The 19,931-nt window shown below is 38.8% G+C and overlaps 1 protein-coding gene across 2 annotated transcripts in view; it reads left to right on the forward strand.

The window, feature by feature from the left end:
- Positions 1-19,236, forward strand: part of RPAP2 (RNA polymerase II associated protein 2) — an 83,735-nt gene extending 64,499 nt beyond the window's left edge. The window contains exons 12-13 of one of the 2 annotated variants that reach the window (XM_082613402.1): positions 14,996-15,145; positions 18,504-19,236. In XM_082613402.1, coding sequence (XP_082469528.1) covers positions 14,996-15,137 — 142 coding nt within the window. In that variant the 3' untranslated portion in view covers positions 15,138-15,145; positions 18,504-19,236. The remainder of the gene's footprint in view (positions 1-14,995; positions 15,146-18,503) is intronic. The other variant, XM_082613404.1, reaches the window with a different exon arrangement.
- Positions 19,237-19,931: the final 695 nt, after the last annotated feature.

Consider the following 19,931-nt stretch of genomic DNA (forward strand, 5'->3'; position numbering starts at 1 on the left):
TATGATGTGTTCTGAGAGTGAAGAGATGATGGTTGAGTAGGGCGTGAAAAAAAGAGGTAACAGTCATTGAGAGTATCGGAAAAGGACCTAACCAAGTGCCAGAGAAAATTGACAAGTTACCCAGCTGAAGCCAGAGATCATGGATTTGTAGTTATGTCTATCCTTGAAGTTCCCTTCTTCCTTCCACTTTCCTATCCTGCAGTAGTTTTCAGCCATCCTGTTGTAGGTGTGGAGAAAGCAGGTTGTAGCACTACTTAGTTGTAGTTTTGACAAATAGGAAAGCTAAGACAAGGATGCAAGAGATTCAGAAGAGTGCTGGTGAAAGATTAGTTCAAGGAATCAGGACAGATATAATTGGTAAAGGGTAATGGAGTTATCTTAGGAAGAAAATTGGTTGTCCTAATGAAATGTTTCTTTTGTCCCTCCCTGCAAAGTTGTGTCTTCAGCTCTGACATCTCTCCTAAGTTGCAAACCAAAATTTTATGGGGTGGGGGAGCATCTCCATTTGATACCCCTCAAGCAATTGACACTCAGAAATCTGAGACTGAGCTAGTCTTCCCTTTCTTTTCCTTTGGTGGCATTTCCATCTTCCTAATTACCCAGAATTGAAGTTTGACTTGGCTTTGGTGCTTCCTTTGTCTTTATCTCCTATATCTAATCAATTGCTAAAGCCCTCCTTGTAACTTCTCTTAACCCAATTGTTTTTCTCCTTTCCCACTGCTACCAACCCACATCAGGCTTTCATTACTTGCTTAAACTGCTGCAATTATAGCCTTCTTAAACACATCTCTTGCCATGTGTCTCTTCCCTCAACTAGTCCATCCTTCCTCCAGCTACCAGAGTAATCTCACTAAAGCTCAGTTCTGATCAGGGCAGGCCTTTGTTCAGAAACCTTCTAATACCCCACTTCCTATCATGTAATTTTGCTTGAAATTCAAGGCCTTCCTAAAGTGGCCCCAACCTGCCTACCCAACTTATTTCTCTTTTGTGTCCTTACATTGTATCCACTGACTCTTTTCCCCTACAAGCATCTCTGTTAGCTTGTATCTTTGTGGACTCTGCTTAAAATGCCTTTACTTTTCATGTTCCTCGGTGCTAGCATTCAAGACCCACTTCAAATGTCACTACCTCCTTATAAGTCTTTCTTAACCCCCCAGAGGTACAAATAATATCTTCCTTGTACAAATCTCTATAGGTGAGACCTTTCTTTTGGACTGTATTACCTTCTGCTTTGTTACATAGGTATTTATATAGAGATCTTATTTCCTTTGCTATTCAGTTTTGTCCAGCAGTATAGTTAACAAGTATAACAAATGATCAGAACTGCACAGACTATCTCAACTCAAAAATTTAACAGTGGTTCTAAACACTGGTTGTCCATTAGAATCACATAGAGAGCTTTTAAAAATTACTAATACTTGGGAGTTCCCTGGCGGTCCAGTGGTTAGGACCCCACTCTTTCTCTGCCGAGGGCGTGGATTCAGTCCCTGGTTGGGGAACTAACAACCCGCAAGCCTCGCCGTGTGGCCAAAAATAAATAAATAAAAATTACAAATACCTGATCCAAAGATTTTGATTGACTGTTCTAGGGTGGAAGCTGGACATATGTATTTTTAAGTTCCCCAACTGTAATTTGTGCAGACAGAATTGACAGCCACTATCCTTAATTCTAGTGCAATTATTAGTGTGCTAGATAAAGATATGCTAAATCAGTTAATTTAACTATGTCTGCCAGGATTTGCTTGCTGAGAGGCATGTCTTAGCCTTCTTCTAAAGTCTTCATTAGTTGATGATGTTGGAAGATGCTTCTTGGCTGTCACAGAAAGGATGAGTTAATTAGAAACAATAGAATTGTCCGTTTTCATTAGCATGTTTTATTTTGTAATGACAGATTTCAAAAATTATTTGAAGAGCATATACAAGTGGGCCTTTGAAATCATAAGGTCTACTCAGTTCTTAAAATGAATCAGACATGTGAGCTTGTGTGGTATAGTGGTTAGAAGTGTAGACCCGTGGGAGTACTCTGGGGTTATTTGCTCATCTCTTACTGACTACGTGACCTTAAGAAAGTCACTGGAGTCTCACCTTGGAGTTAACACTTGCTGTAACTTCACAGAAAGGTTGAAGATCAACAAGTTAGTTTCATAAAGAAAAATTTCTTTTTACGAACTTGGAAATCAGTGTAGCTTCTTATGTTTGACTCAGTGGTTGAGATCCTGCCACAAAAGGAGTAACTGGGAAAAAGAACTGGTGTTCTTCAAAGGAAACAATTTGCTCGAATTTAGAAAGCCACCCATCACCCATTTTAAAGAATCTGAATTTTAAACTGAGCTCTGACCTCTTGGCATTTGTTTCCTTGTCAAACTGTTTACTCTTTACTGAAAAACAACATCAAGAGCAGCTTAGGAAAGTGCCATGAAGGAGTTATCTCTGCCCGTGGCCCAGTCCATGTTATTTTATGGAAAGGGAAAAGCTCTTCCACAGGTTGACTTCTTTGGTTCTTTCCCTGTGCCCCCAGGGCTATTGTGTTACTTCAGGGAGGAGGCCAGGGGACACAGATTAGACAAATATTTTTAGAGAATCACTGACAGAGTTGAATCTTCTTCTGCCTTCTCCCCAGTAAGAAACACGCAAGGTGGAAAGAGTTATATTAAATATGAGCCCTGAATATACAGATGAAATCCCTTTTGAAAGTTTACACTAAAATTTTTTTTTTATATCTGAAAGAGACGTTTTAGAAAATGCCTTGAGTTTGTGTGAGCCCTCAAATTTCTGAAAATAGATGACATTTTGACCCTTTGAGTTACTTACTGGTCACAGCTCTCCTTTGTTTCAGTTTTGAGTGTATATTTTCACAGACAGAGGTTATCATTTAGCACTTCTTCATGTAGAGAAGGAGGGAAAATCCCAACTCATTTTTTTGAAGAATACAAAGTATGGGTAAAGTGACAATTGTTACTGCAGTGCATGAAGGAATATCGAGACTTCATAGATAAGCAAGATACCCTTGTGATAAAGGTGTCCATTTTTAGCACTGTTCTTAACCAGTGTGATCCTGGATAAATCCTTTACCCTGTCCAAAGCCTCTGATACTTCAGCTGTCAAAAGGAAACTAGCTGGGTTGTTGAGACTAAATCACACTTGAGGAAATTAAGTGGTATAGCCTCATCAAAGAAGACTGTGCAGTTAAACCTCATCTTTCAGATTTTTCAGTTACTCAGGCCAGTATTAATAAAGATGCCTCATCTATCCCGGAAGACTTGGTTTTGTTTGATTCTAAGCCCCTGAAGTGTCAGGTATTGTAATATCTGTTCTGTTTTCACTGTTAAAGTAATAAGCATAGTGCCTGTGCATGTAAACATTGAAAGTACTTCTTTTTAACAGAAATACTCCTCCTTCCCAGCCCTAACTTCTGAAGAATGAGAGAGTGAGTGTTAAAAAAATTTCTTTTAAGCCCAGCATTATCTTTTAGCGGTCTGCATATTCATCACCTTTATGTGTGGTAATCAGCAGAAAGGTTTCCCTACTGCAACAGAACTCTGTAGGAACCCAGTAATTTCTCAAATCTGATAGGTACAGAAAAAGAAAAGTGTGGCTTTTCACTTCCTATCCTTTCCTCCAACCCCAAACCATAGAGAAGCATGCTTTCTGGTGACATTTATTCACATAGACATTCTCACAGCATTTTCTTCACTTAAGATTATATTGAATATGAGGAGTGTTGTTCAGTGTCATTTTACAGCAGCCTACCAGTTTGATTGTGCAAGTTTGGAAATCAGTAATAAACCCTTAGGAAACTCTAAGAGTTACTGCTTCTTAGTGTTGACGGACAGGTTAATGGATGTCTGTGCTATATCTTTAAGGCAAATGCCTGATGTGATCTTCACCCATATTACCCAGATTATTCAGGAAAGGATAAATCAGACCATGCTGTGATTTCCAGTGTTCCAAGAGTTGCACTGTATATTCCCCAATGGGAATGAATGCAGTGATCAAAGCAATACCAACCACAATGGGAAGACCATTTAAATATCCAAGTTCATTACTGACTTTTAATGCATTATAGGAGATGGATAACCTAGAGACCCATCAGTTGTTTAGCTCCACTTCTTTATATAGCTTTATATAGCTTCTTTATATAGCTTTCTCTGTTGATGTGAAACAAACCAGTGACTCACAAAATCATAGGTAACTTTTTTCTGAGCTTTAATCAAGAGTTTGTACAGCTCTAAATCCTTGGATAAAAAGATTTATAAAAAGGCCACTTTTAATTAAAAATCTCTTGTTTCAGTTGTCAAACTTTGAAACTCCTCTTAATTCTGTGTATAATAATTCCTGTTAACCAGATGTTGTTTGATAGCTCAGTAATAACAAATGGAGGGTACCTGTCCTAACCTGACTTCCAATCTCTCCTTTTGATGTGTAGCATATGTGCAGCAGTCAGCTAAATAAAGGTCTTATCAATAAGATGCAGTTTGACACTTGGCTTTTTTTGCTTTTGTCATCATGCCATTTACCATATGGTAAAGAACTGGTTATAGAAGGCTGCCTTTCTTTTCAGAATAGAGATTTGAATCAGTGGAGTTTTCATGAGAAGTTTCCTCTCTTGTTTGTGATTTATACATTTGCAAGTTATGTCATTTTTGTCAAATTATATTCTCCAGCATACAGACTTTTTGTGGTAAACCATCCTTTTAGTGTCACCTTTAGAAGCTTTTATTCATATTTAAAAGTACTCGAAGGAAATAAATTGAAACATAAAAATATTTTGTTCTTACTCACTGCCAATCACAATTTCTGTTGATTATTTTAAAGGTATTTCCTATATAAAGCACATTGTTAAATACCAACTGTGGTATATTACTATATTATTTAAGTAGAGTAGTTATTTGGGCCCAGTTTATTGTAGTTTTCTTTGACATTCACTATTAGAAGCTGTAGGACTGGAACAGAGGTTTGAGTCCCTTTCAATAATAGGATGGAAGTTGTTCTTTAATTAAAAGGTTAAACAGGTAAGTGATTAGCATACACAGATAAAGGATTAAAAGGAAGGGAGGAGCCTAGGGACTCTAACAAAAAAGGGGAGAAGGTTGATAAGATTCTGAGATTGTACTTCAAAGATAACTTAGATGTGAAAGATTTTACATCATGATATCTTTCTCTGAAGGTATATTCTATGTTTTGAAGTAATGAATTTGAAAAATATTTATATTCTGGGACATTGCATTTTAGGAAAATGAGAAGCTAGAAGTGGGGGACATAGGGAATAACACCAGTCTGAATAAGGAGCAGTTAGATGGCATCTATTAGGAAAGATTAAAAGGACTTGGAATTGAGAACCATTTTCAAGAATATGAAGGAATAACTTTTAAGAGGGGGCCCCCAAAAAATTCTGCAAGGGCCATTTAGATTATATATGAGGAACAATGTCCAGGATTTAAAATGCATTAACCGTTGCAGCATGCTACAACATAGAAGTAGAATCTCCCTCCTTCACAATCATGGAGGTAGTTTATTAACTGTCTTGTGTAAAGGGTCCCAATCACTACATCAAGGAAGGACCTTGAGTCTCTTTTCTTAGATCTTTTAACTCTTAATGGGAGGAGACTAAAAGGGAGCATAGATTCCAAAAACAACTGAGTCCTCGTTTTGTGGCTGGCTACATTGTTACTTTCATTGATCTAGAAAGAATAAGAACACACCCATTCAAAAGCAGTAGTAACAGCCAGAAATACACAGAAATAAGACCTGTATTAGTTGGATTGTAGAAATCCTAAAGTGCTCTTCCTTTTGGCCAAGTGTCATCTCCTTTAGAGTGAAAGGAATTTCCTTTCCTTTCCTTTCACATTTAACCTGTGAGGCTAAGTACTTTTGCTCCAGAGGAAGGCACCAAGCAACGACTCAAGGGCCAGCCCCTTGCTCCACAGTTTCCTCTACAGGACTGGAGTGAATTAAGCGACTAAACAAGCCTGCTCAGTGACACTTAGCCCTACTCACTCTTGGCCAACACTGAGTTTCAGGACACATGGAAGGGAGGAGGGGAAATGCAGGAACAAGTGATAGGTCTTGATTTAATGCTTGGCCTACCTGATGAATTCCAAGCTCATCTCACCTCACTGATCGATATTCTGAAATATTCTAGCAGGAGGATGCCACTACGTGCGAGCAGGAGTCGTCAAGAAAATGTTTCCTCCCTTCCTTCCTCTAAAAATGAAAGGAGAAATATTTTATGAAGAAAAAGTATTTCAGTAAGCACAATAAATTAGTGACCTCTTAAGCTATTTCTTCATTCAACAAGTAATTAGTGATCATTTACAATGTGCCAGGCATGAGGGATACAGTGAATGCAGTGAATACACGAGTCATTGCGCTCGTGACATTCACCTTCTTTTGGATGAGAAATAGATGGTAAACAAGCAAACAAATAATAGAACTAAACAATAATAAGGACTATGAGACAAATAAAACAAAGTAGGTAGGTAGAGAGGGCGAAAGTGAGGATAGATTTCAGGTGGGAGAGGTGACATTTAAACAAAACTGAATTACATGAAGGAGTCCACCATGTAGAGATCTGGGGGAAGAGCACCCCCAGGAGAGAAAACAGCCAGCCCTTAAGTGAGGACAAACTAAACCTTGGCATAATTGAGGCAAGGTTGGTCAGTTTGGCTGGAGTGGAGTAAGCCAGGGAAAGTTCTCTCTCCACCTGGTAGATTTTATGAGATATTGTTGGTTTTTTTAAGCATCTTCCATACTGAAGTGATTCAGTGTACAGGAGATCTTTCACAGACCAGACCTTGAATATCATAGAGCCAAGTGGTTCCTTTGAATTTCTCATCTCCTATTTTAATAACTCCCATCATCAGACTTATATTATATAAAACATTATATTAGTGACTGAGTTATTCACTTTAAATTAAAGTTGGTACATAATAATCTTCTAATATAAGAGTTGGCAAACTTTGTGTAAAGGGCCAAATTATAAATATTTTCAGCTTTGCTGGCCCTACAGTCCCAACTACTCAACTCTGCTGTTGTAGCACAAAGGCAGCTGTAGAATACATAAATAAATGGGCATGGCTGTTTTTCAGTTTATTTACAAAAGTAAATTATTTACAAAAGCAGCAAGCCAGATTTGGCCCACAGACCATAGTCTGTCCAGGACCTGTTGTAGTACACTGAGAAGTGCTAGTATGGGGTAGCAGCAGTTTCAGTTCTATAATCATTCACCAAATTATGGATTAAGAGAACAAGCCTGTGAGGAATACAAGATGGATGAGTAAAATGTGATCCCAGTCTTCCACCTTTCTGCTTGGTGCGAAAAATATATACAGCTAACAATATATACTTTTATATTATTTGAAATATTTATGAAAATATTCATGTGATAGAAACAAGGAAAATAAAAGGCCCAAAGAAATTTGATTCCTCCTATAAGTAGTTATTAAAGCAAGAGAGTGACTTAATCAGATCTGTGAGAGAGGATTGTGGTGGCAATGTGGAGACTAGACGGAGTGGGAGACCACTTAGGCTATAGCTGTAGTCCAAGCAGGAGCTGATGCATCTGAATTAGGACAGGGACGGTGAGAGTGGGGGAGATGAAATGGATTCAAGAAGCACCTCAGAGGAGAATCAGCAGGACTTGGTAACTGACTGAACAAAGAACATTAAGGGTTAAGATTTAAAGGTGACTGAGGTTTCTAATACTAGAAGCTTTTGATGAAAATGAGAGCTCAGAATTTCAGGTTTGAACATAATGTATTTGAGGTACCTTTTGGACATCCAAGTGGAGAAAAATCCCAAGAGAGAAGTTAAAGATTTGAACCATTGATAATCAGAGCCATGAGATGGGATGTAGTGCAGAAGAGGGTCAATATGAAACCATAGGTAAGACCTATCATTATTAATCGGCTGATAAAAAAAGAAACGCCAACGAGAGATCATAAAGATTCAGTAGGAGGAGGAGAACTGTGACAGAGAGTTCCTGAAAAGCCAAAGAAGGAGAATTCTAGGAAAGGAGGAAGTGACTGAGGACATCCAGTACTGCAGTCAGCTGGAAAGAGAACTAAGAAGAGGCTTTCAGAGTGGCAATTAAGAGACCATAATTGACATGTAAAGAATAGTTCCAGTAATCAGTCTTTGTTCATTTGTCCTTGGGCCTGCTTCTAAGCACACATAGACTATGTTGCTTAGTGCTTTGTGCTTTCCAAAGCCCTCTTCCATGGTCACTGCTTACAAAAGTAGATTCTGCACAGAACCCTGTCTCCAAGCTCAGTGCAGTGCTCCTCACACCCCAGATAGGTCCTCACACCCCATTCAGCCGATGATACCTATCATTAGGGTGGCATGTACCCTAAAAAGAATCCTTGCAGTTTATTAGTAGCATCTTTGGCAGTGGCAACAGCCAACTCTTATCATTGACAAAAACCATAACAGTCTGATAAAAAGTTATGATCTTGCCTCAGATTCATCTGTGCAAATAGGCACAGAAGCCTCTTGCTACAGAGATGACATGGAAATTCAGCAGATGTCCAGTAAGCAGTCAGTCTGGTAGAGTGGGCAGGTAGCCAGTTGCTATTAAGTAATAAAACATGTTAAAGTAGATGAGTCAAGGAATCTGGAAAACATAAAGATTATATATAGCCCTTATTCAACTTTAAATGTAAATTACTTTGGAGATAGAAGCAAATCATAATTCTTTTGAAAGAATCATTCATAAAATTATATTTTCAGGGTTTAGCATCTTTCTTGACATATTATTATGACTTTATAACTTGTCAAAAACATCCTTTTTTTTTGTATTAGCCTAGTTTCTAGGGAGGATATGTTAAAAGGAAAAACACAATTTTTACATGACTCCCCAAAAGTAATCCACTGGATTACTAATGTTTAGAGGTGCACAGGAACTGTTAAGAGTATTTATTTATTTATACCTCAGCTTATTCCAAAAAGGATTTAAGTCAACTTAAAATTTTTAGAAAGCTAACATATTTCTTATGAGCATTACATTCTGTGTTAGGGACTGGGGGATGGGGAAGAAGTCTTTTCAGTTAAAGATTGAAGGAGAAACACAAGGGAATAAATAAGGTTAAAGGAAATCTCATTGGCTAACTTTCCAGGAGTATAATTATGCAACAACTCTTAGGGCTCAAGTGTTAAGAGTAGTCAGGAAATCCTGGCTCCAGATGCCTAAGGATTGCTATCTATCTGCTTGATGACTTGCTGCAGAAATCCCCAGGTCCCAAACTGTTATTCCTGTCTCCTAACAGACACCAGACCTTGCGTGGTTTCTCTGTTAGCATTTCCTTCTGCCTGCCAGCTACTAGCCATTTTTATATTTGTAGTCCTATAGTTCTCGAAAGCAAATTTAAAACATTCTGTTTCTTCTGCATGTTCATTGAGGGCACAGTACACATCAATCAGGCAAGTAAAGATTATATAGTGTTCTATAACCTGCAAAGAATGAAAGCTATAGCCTACACAGTATGAAAACTTGCATATTAGCCAAGAGCATGGACTTTCTGAGATAAGCTGCCTGGGTTCAAAGGCCTGACCTGCCGCTTACCATCTTTATGACCTTGGGGAAGGCACTTCCATTTTTTGTGCCTTTCTTTCCTCACTCATAAAATGGGAACAGTACTATATCCCCCAGCATCATTGTGCAGTTAAAGGAGATAATTCATGCTTAGAACAAGTACATAGTAAAACTCCAAGGTAGCACATGGTAAATGGTATTATAATCATTATTATAATTGATTTTTTAAAAACCTGTTTATCTACAGTATCCTACTTGACTTTTGTAATAATAACTTCTAAGGAACTTAAGTATTATTAGCCCTATTTTATAGATAGACCCTAAGGCTTTGATATTCAACTTGCCAGAAATCATAACAAGTGGTTGCTCAGAACCCTATTTTGAGGTGTCTCAAAATAGTCCAAAGCTCATTAAGAAAAGAATGATTGATTCACAGTATTTGTCATGGGCTCAGGAGCGAGATTGCATTGTTGCTTTCCTTTTTCTTTTCACTCCTAGCTAAAGTTTCTCATTAACTCTAATTTTTCTTTATGAACAAAACTTTTAGATAAATTTGAACACATCTTACAATAAAGTTATTATAGAATAATGTTAGCTTTATAAGTTTGCTGGAGAAGTATCACTATTCCCAACCCATTTTTTCTTTTCTTTTTTTTAAATGAATTTATTTATTTATTTTTGGCTGTGTTGGGTCTTTGTTGCTGCACGTGGGCTTTTCTCTAGTTGCGGGGAGTGGGGGCTACTCTTTGTTGCGGTGCACATGCTTCTCACTGCAGTGGCTTCTCTTGTTTCGGAGCACAGGCTCCAGGTACTCGGGCTTCAGTAGTTGCAGCACGCAGGCTCAGTACTTATGGCTCACGGGCTCTAGGGCGCAGGCTCAGTAGTTGTGGTGCACGGGCTTAGTTGCTCTGCCGCATGTGAGATCTTACCGGACCAGGGCTCAAACCCATGTGCCCTGCATTGGCAGGTGGATTCTTAAACACTGCGCCACCAGGGAAGTCCCCCAAAATATTTTCTACCTAGGGTAATTGATAGAACAATTCTCGTACAAACTTTTTATCTATAATACTTTTAATTTTCTGCTTTCATTAGGCACATGGGTTGAGAAATCTAGTAGTCACCATTTATTTCTAATTTGAGGGTTAAGTTTTAAACATATTAATGGCACTTTGAGAAGTAATTGAGAAAACTTTGTTTTCATACATGAGCCAAATAGTAGTCTCCTTGATAATCAGAGAAATTGTTTTGGATATATCATATAATTACCATTTTTAAGAAACACAAAAACTAGATTTCTATGGAGCTGACAGCTGATCTGAAGAAAAAGAAATAAATACAAATTGGAAAAGAAGAAGTAAAACTGTCACTGTTTGCAGATGACATGATACTATACATAGAGAATCCTAAAGATGCCACCAGAAAACTACTAGAGCTAATCAATGAATTTGGTAAAGTTGCAGAATACAAAATTAATGCACAGAAATCTCTTGCATTCCTATACACTAATGATGAAAAATCTGAAAGAGAAATTAAGGAAACACTCCCATTTACCACTGCAACAAAAAGAATAAAACACCTAGGAATAAACCTACCTAGGGAGACAAAAGACCTGTATGCAGAAAACTATAAAACACTGATGAAAGAAATTAAAGATGATACCAACAGATGAAGAGATATACCATGTTCTTGGATTGGAAGAATCAATATTGTAAAAATGACTATACTACCCAAAGCAATCTACAGATTCAGTTGAATCCCTATCAAATTACCAATGGCATTTTTTTACGGAACTAGAACAAAAAATCTTAAAATCTGTATGGAGACACAAAAGACCCCGAATAGCCAGAGCAGTCTTGAGGGAAAAAAACAGAGCTGGAGGAATCAGACTCCCTGACTTCAGACTATACTATAAAGCTACAGTAATCAAGACAATATGGTACTGGCACAAAAACAGAAACATAGATCAATGGAACAAGATAGAAAGCCCAGAGATAAACCCACACACCTGTGGTCAACTAATCTATGACAAAGGAGGCAAGGATATACAATGGAGAAAAGACAGTCTCTTCAATAAGTGGTGCTGGGAAAACTGGACAGCTACATGTAAAAGAATGAAATTAGAACACTCCCTAACGCCATACACAAAAATAAACTCAAAATGGATTAGAGACCTAAATGTAAGACCGGACACTATAAAACTAAGAGGAAAACATAGGAAGAACACTCTTTGACATAAATCACAGCAAGATCTTTTTTGACCCACCTCCTAGAGTAATGGAAATAAAAACAAAAATAAACAAGTGGGACCTAATGAAACTTCAAACCTTTTGCACAGCAAAGGAAACCGTAAACAAGACCAAAAGACAACCCTCAGAATGGGAGAAAATATTTGCAAACGAATCAACAGACAAAGGATTAATCTCCAAAATATATAAACAGCTCATGCAGCTCAATATTTAAAAAACAAACAATCCAATCCAAAAATGGGCAGAAGACCTAAATAGACATTTCTCCAAAGAAGACATACAGATGGCCAAGAAGCACATGAAAAGCTGCTCAACATCACTAATTATTAGAGAAATGCAAATCAAAACTACAATGAGGTATCACCTCACACCAGTTAGAATGGGCATCATCAGAAAAATCTGCAAACAACAAATGCTGGAGAGGGTGTGGAGAAAAGGGAACCCTCTTGCACTGTTGGTGGGAATGTAAGTTGATACAGCCACTATGGAGAACAGTATGGAGGTTCCTTAAAAAACTAAAAATAGAATTACCATATGATCCAGCAATCCCACTACTGGGCATATGCCCAGAGAAAACCATAATTCAAAAAGACACATGCATCCCAATGTTCATTGCAGCACTTTTTACAGTAGCCAGGTCATGGAAGCAACCTAAATGCCCATCAACAGACGAATGGATAAAGAAGATGTGGTACATAATTACAATGGAATATTACTCAGCCATAAAAAGGAACGAAATAGAGTCATTTGTTGAGACGTGGATGGATCTAGAGACTGTCTTACAGAGTCTGACAGTTGTTTTTCTCTTTCTGAAGTAAGTCAGAAAGAGAAAAACAAATATCATATATTAATGCATGTAGGTGGAACCTAGAAAAATGGTACAGATGAACTGGTTTGCAGGGAAGAAGTTGAGACACAGAAGTAGAGAAAAAACGTATGGACACCAAGGGGGGAAAGTGGCAGGGGGTGGGGTGTGTGTGTGTGCTGAATTGGGAGGTTGGGATTGACATGTATACACTGATAATGTATAAAATGGATGACTAATAAGAACCTGCTGTATAAAAAAATAAAATTCAAAAACTAAAAAAAAAAACAAAAACTAGATTTCTGTGGAGCTGACAGCTGATCTGACTGCTCTGACTTCTTTTTTTTAGCCAGTGCTATCCCATCCCCAGTATCTTTGGTCTTACTGTGGGGAGGCAGCAACTTGATGTTTTAATGTTGACATCACCTAAGTATGAGAAAAGCCAACAGAGTTGACTTCTGGGTTCCACTTTCTCCACAGGAAAATGCTTCAGGAAAAGCTGGCCACAACTGCCTATAAGTTCACCCAAGTACCCGGCTTGAGCTTGGCATTAGAAGACTTGGGTAGTCCTATTTTCAAGTATAAACTACCTTTGGAGAATACCTGCAGACAAAGCTCATATGAGAACCTGGTACTCCATCCGCTAGCTGTAAAGAAATAGAGGAGAGGTGGGGAAGGAATAAGTGGTTTTCTTGGGTAGAACTCTAGATTTCACTGGACTATTAGAGTTACCTAGTCTCCAATTCTTGCTAAAATACCTTCAGGAATATAGAGAATCTACCACCTCCTCAGAGTCTAGGGCATCTTTGGACAACTCTAACAAAATTTTCCTTTTATTTCTGCTCTCTGTATGAGATGGCTAATAAGCAAGGAAGAAATCTGTCTCAGAAAATAACATTTCTCATTCCACACTCACTACTGTGGAATTGTTCTGCTCTGATTTCTTGAACATTATTGATTTAAATCAGAGAGTTATTTTATTTATATTTGATGTGCCCACTGGCAATGACCAAGGTTAAATAAGCATCTGTAAGAGGTTTGTGTGGGAAGTATAGACTACTTGGGGAAAAAAGAATTTTCTTCCAAGAAAACTTCCCAGAATGTTCTTGAAAAGGCTCTGTGAAGCATGCTCTCTGGAGACACAAAAACTTACGAAAAGGAATGGTCTGCACAGTTTGTGATTAGATATTGTTCACTTTTTAAAAATCATGTTTACTGGGCTTCCCTGGTGGCGCAGTGGTTGAGAGTCCGCCTGCCGATGCAGGGGACATGGGTTCGTGCCCCGGTCCGGGAAGATCCCACATGCCGCGGAGCGGCTGGGCCCATGAGCCATGGCCGCGGAGCCTGCGCGTCCGGAGCCTGTGCTCCACAACGGGAGAGGCCGCAACAGTGAGAGGCCCGCGTACAGCAAAAAAAAAAAAAAAAAAAAGTGTAAAAATCATGTTTACTAATCACATTCAGTGAAAATTACTTTTAAGAATCTATTATAGGACTTCCCTGGTGGCACAGTGCTTAAGAATCCACCTGCCAATGAAGCAGACATGGGTTCTAGCCCTGGTCCGGGAAGATCCCACATGCTGCGGAGCAGCTAAGCCTGTGCGCCACAACTACTGAGCCTGTGCTCTAGAGCCCGCGGGCCACAACTACTGAGCCCGTGTGCCACAACTACTGAAGCCCATGCACCTAGAGCCCGTGCTCCACAAAAAAGAGAAGACACCACAATGAGAAGCCCGCACACCGCGGCAAAGAGTAGCCCTGCTCGCCACAACTAGAGAAAGCCTGCGTGCAGCAACGAAGACCAAACACAGCCAAAAGTAAATTAATTAATTTTAAAAAAAAGAATCTATTATATGTAATCAGTCTTTAGGGATATTTACTGGAAATGGCTAGAGAAGAAAGCATTGTGTTCCTTGTGAAGTTTGTATTAAGTGCCTTTTAAGATGTAATTCATCTGTTTAGTGTTACAAAAATAAAAATGTTAAGGTTTCATCCAAAAGGTAATCTTGTTCATTGTCTATTTTTTTCAAGTGATATAATCTAAACAGTTGATGTAAATTATGTTTTTTTAAAGCAGTTCTCACCTCTTAGCTTCTCTACACAACCTCCTTTCACCATGTGGAAAGACTTCATTTTATTTTCTGGGCAGAATTTTGGTAGTTTTTGCTGGCATAATGAAGAACATGTTTTGGATTCAGGCTTTTAGGCTTCTTTCCTTATGTAACAATATGTTTGATTTTTCAGTCTTTTCCTGAGATTTCTCTTCAGCTTTAGTAAAGCCTTCTCTCTCTGGGAATTTGTTAAATCAGAGAGACTTCATTATCCTCACAAAAATCCCCTCTGCCATGTTAGAGACTGGAGCCCCTTAGTCCTTCCAATTTCATGGATATGCATTTAGTATTTTTGGTATTTCAGACTGACCTCAATTCTTGGCATTCAGAAGCATTCTCAGGAAAATGTAATGTTTACACAGTTTGTGACCACCCTGCTTGAAGAATTACACTTAAAGAATGAAGACCTTGAAGGTTTAACCATCATATTTAGAACCAGCTGTTAACCACAGTGGTGAGTTTCATTGTGCTTTACTTTAGTTTGTTGTTGCTGTTGTTGTTGGGTTTTGTTGTTTTTCATCTGTTGCCTGTTTGGATTCTATTTTCAAATTGGAAATTTTAAAAATCAAGTAGAGACCTCCAGATGACTTCAGCTTTGCTATGGTAGAACACAATATCCCTTAGTTCTCAGCTGCTCCAGTCATTTCCTGTCCACTCTTGTTACTTCATGCCCCATCCTTGTTGTTATTTTTCCTATATAGGCTACCACAGTTAGTTCTGTTTCTTGCAATCCAGGAAACTCCCTGCTATCAGCTTCATACTCAAATCTAGACCATCCCATCCTGCATGTCCCATCTGATGTTTCTTCCCAGCAAGTAGCAGTTTACTTCAACCAAACTACTGCAGTGATCTTTGAGAATATCCTCATCCTAATTCCCTCCTCAGCCCAGCCAATACCTTAGTCATCTCACGTGCAGATGAGCGGGTGAATTTTCAAGTCTGGCTTTGTCGAATACTGACCTTGCTCCCAGATACATAAGCCCTTTTCTACTATCCCAAGTTTTTGCCTCTTTTTAAGAACTACCCCCACCTCAAAAAAAAAACCTGCCCATCAGAATGTCCCCTCCCTGATTCTGCCTTAATCACAACTTTCCATCTCTTCTTCCCTTTACTTCTTACTTCATGTACTCTCAAGTGCTCAGATAGGTATTGATTTAATGTTATGATTAACGAAATTCATTCTGACTACAAATGAGATCCTCTTAAGGAGGATTTCCTCTTTTTTAACTTTCAACTATTTTTTAAATTATAAAAGCAGTACAAGCTTGTTGTAAAAATTAAACAGTACAGAATTGCATGTATAATTTTAAAAAGCAAAATTCCCCCCTCACTTCTGCCTCCAGTCCTGTCTCCTTCCCAGAAGTACACTACTGATCTGTATCATTTTACATTTTATTATTTGAATATTTGTTTTAAAAAAACAGCTCTTCAAGTAAATCTGTAAATATATGACAAGGATATTTGAGAGCCATATTTGGCAGGCAAGAAAGAATGCCATCATCACTTTATTGAACCTGCTAGAGAATAGAAAATAAGGAATTAGCGCTGTAACTGCCTCCAGACTTACACCTAGTGACCTTTTCATGCAACCCTGCTCCCCTGAGGACCCTGTAAAATAAAGGCTTTTACTTAGGCAGTGAGCTCAGGTTGGCCTGTGGAAGCACCAGTTCAAAGGCCCTTCTAAGAATACAGTAAGTTTGGAGTTTTTTTGTTTTATTGAGCTTCAGGTGCAGAAGACTGAATTAATCATACCCTTCAGGGTTCACGAAACCCTATCTCCATTGGTTGAAAGGTTGCTTTTCCAGATAGACTGAGAACAAAGAGTGCCTAACCAGAGGTCCTTCCACACCTGCTTTAATGATTAGGTACCAATTAAGAACCATTTTTAATTAGCATAGTTAATGCTTGTATATAAACAAATGGTGTTAAAGTACTTTTTTTTAAAGCTGAAACTTCAAATTCGTCTTTTTTTATGCAGTTCATCATTTTTTTAACATATTTATTGGAGTATAAATGCTTTACAATGGTATGTTAGTTTCTGCGCTATACATATACATATATCCCCATATCTCCTCCCTCTTGCATCTCCCTCCCACCCCTCTAGGTGGTCACAAAGCACCGAGCTGATCTCCCTGTGCCATGCAGCTGCTTCCCACTAGCTATCTATTTTATACTTGGTAGTGTATATATGTCCATGCCACTCTCACTTCGTCCCAGCTTACCCTTCCCCCTCCCCATGTCCTCAAGTCCATTCTCTACATCTGCATCTTTATTCCTGTCCTGCCCCTAGGTTCTTCAGAACCTTTTTTTTTTTTTTTTTTTTAGATTCCATATATATGTGTTAGCATATGGTATTTGTTTTTCTCTTTTTGACTTACTTCACTCTGTATGACAGTCTCTAGGTCCATCCACCTCACTACAAATAACTCAATTTCGTTTCTTTAAAGTACTTTTAAGGATCAAACTCAGGCCGCAGCAGTGAAGTGCCGAGTCCTAACCACTGGACTGCCAGGGAATTCCCTAAACAATATATGTTTTAAGTAGACTTAACAGTTGCCCTGTGATCATTGGTTTTTTTACATTGTTTATTTGTGTAAGTAATCAAAGGTAAATCTTTGCCCAGACTTTGTCAGTATTAAAAGGGACACTGAATGAATGAGGCCTTGTTACATAATTTTCCATATGAGAAATGGAGATGGTTGTGAATAGGTAAATGGTTTTTTTGTTGTTGTTTGTATGATATTTGTAAACCATAAGTTCACAAAATTATTTGTGTATAATATGGTGTACCCTTTTCAAGATTAGATTACTAATAGCTAGTATATGTTAATATGCTTTCAGTTACAAATAACAGAGAAGAAAAAAAAAAACCCAGCTCAAACTAGCTTTTCTTACGGTAGTATATTATCTTTTGCAGCTTAACAAATTACTGTAAAATTTAGTGGCTTAAAACTAACTTTTTTTTTAATCTCAGTTTCTGTGAATCGGGAATCTGGGCACAATTTGGCTTAGGGCCTCTGCCTCAGAGTCTCTCATGAGGTTGCAGTTAAGCTGTCTGACAGGGCTGCAGTGTCATCTGAAGGCTCAGCTGGAGGAAGATTCCCTTCCAAGCTCACTCATGTGGTTATTGGCAGGATTTAGTTCCTCACAGGCTGTTGAATTTGGGGCCTCAATTCCTCATTCTCTGTTGTCTAGAGACCTCTCCCAGTTCTTTTCCACATGGGCCACCCCACAGTGTGCCTCACAGCTTGGCATGTGGCTTCCCTCAGAGTGAGCAAGTGAGATGAAACCCAAGATGAAAGCCACAGTCTTTTTGTAACTAATGTCAAAGTAACGTGCATCACTTTTTCTGTATTCCATGACTAGTTAGAAACTAATCACTGGACTCAGCCCACATTGAAGATGAGTGGATTATATAAGGGGATGAATACCAGAAGGCAGAGTTCATTGGGGGTCATTTTAGAAGCTGTCTACTACAGGTGGCAGAATCATTCAGTAGTTCCCAGCTTTACAGCATACCTCACTGTCCTACTGAGAGTCTTAAACATTTCACACTAATTGAGGGCACTTCTGAACTAATCCATGTCATTCTAGCAAGGAATGGAGGAGAGAGAAGAGGATTTTCTAATTGACCTAGACCTATCAGGGCCTACCCCTCAAGCTGAATATGAAGCTGGGTTTATTCTACCCAACCCACTATTGCTACATAATAGGGGAAAATGGAATGTATATTGGGGAGACAACACAGTGTTCCCCAAAACTGGTAAAAATATTTTAGGTGTCTTATTCAGGTGTCCTTTTTTGCTTCACAGGTAATCCGTGAAGACCAAATAGGTGAACTTACCTTGACCATTTCTGGAATTCTACCCACAATAATTGTACAGTTAGAGCTACTTATCAGTTACCACCAGACAGAGTGACTTCCCCAGACAGAGGAGAACCATTATCCCAACAAGGATAACCAACTCCTTGCATCCTAGATACAAGACATAGTATTTCTGCTTATTTGAAAATGAAAGCTGAAATCTTAAGTTGAAACTTCAAGAAAATATAATGACCTATTTCTTCTGGATTCTTACAGCCATCATATCAGTTGACCAGAAAATTGAGAGAAGTCCCATTTTAGCCTCAGAGTCGAACTCTAGATTCTAAAGGACAGTAAAGAATTAGGTCAATAAATACAATTTAGGGCTTCCCTGGTGGTGCAGTGGTTAAGAATCCGCCTGCCAATGCAGGGGGCACAGGTTCGAGCCCTGGCCCAGGAAGATCCCACACAGAGCAACTAAGATCCTGTGGAGCAACTAAGCCCGTGCACCACAACTACTGATCCTGTGCTCTAGAGCCCGCATGCCACAACTACTGAAGCCCGAGTGCCTAGAGCCTGTGCTCCACAACAAAAGAAGCCACTGCAGTAAACCCATGCAACACAAAGAAGAGTAGCCCCTGCTCACCACAACTAGAGAAAGCCCGCAGGCAGCAATGAAGACCCAACACAGCCAAAAATAAATAATTTATAAAAATAAATAAATACAATTTAAGATGAAACCTTTTGGAAGTCTAGTCTTTATTCTTTTAAAGAAGCCAGCTATGCTATAAAGTGGTCCTGAGCAATGTACACCTGAAACTTACATAAGAGGGAAAAAAAACATTAAGAAAACGAACTGACAAACCACAGACTGGGATAAAATATTTTCAAATCATACTTGATAAATGACATCCAGATTACATATTCTTAAAACTCAAAAATACGGCAACTCAATTTTTAAGTGGGCAGAATTTGAATAGACATTTCAGAAAGAAGATATCCAAATGGCTTCCCATGTGAAAAGATGCTCAACATCACTAGTCATTAGGGAAATGCAAGTTAAAACCAAAATAGATACCACTTCACAGCCACTAGGATGACTATAATAAAGACAAAGATAGTGTTCATGAGGATGTGGAAAATCTGGAGCCCTAATACACTGCTGGTGGAAATGTAAAATGATTCAGCCACTTTGGAAAGTGATCTGGCAGTTTCTTAAAAAGTTAAGGGCTCCCCTGGTGGCGCAGTGGTTGAGAGTCCGCCTGCCAATGCAGGGGATGCGGGTTTGTGCCCCGGTCCGGGAGGATCCCACATGCTGTGGAGCAGCTGGGCATGTGGGCCATGGCCACTGAGCCTGCGCGTCCAGAGCCAGTGCTCTGCAACGGGAGAGGCCACAATAGTAAGAGGCCCGCGTATCGCAAAAAAAAAAAAAAAA

This window comes from Mesoplodon mirus (assembly GCF_964341445.2).
Source record: "Mesoplodon mirus genome assembly, chromosome: 3".
Taxonomy (NCBI): domain Eukaryota; kingdom Metazoa; phylum Chordata; class Mammalia; order Artiodactyla; family Ziphiidae; genus Mesoplodon; species Mesoplodon mirus.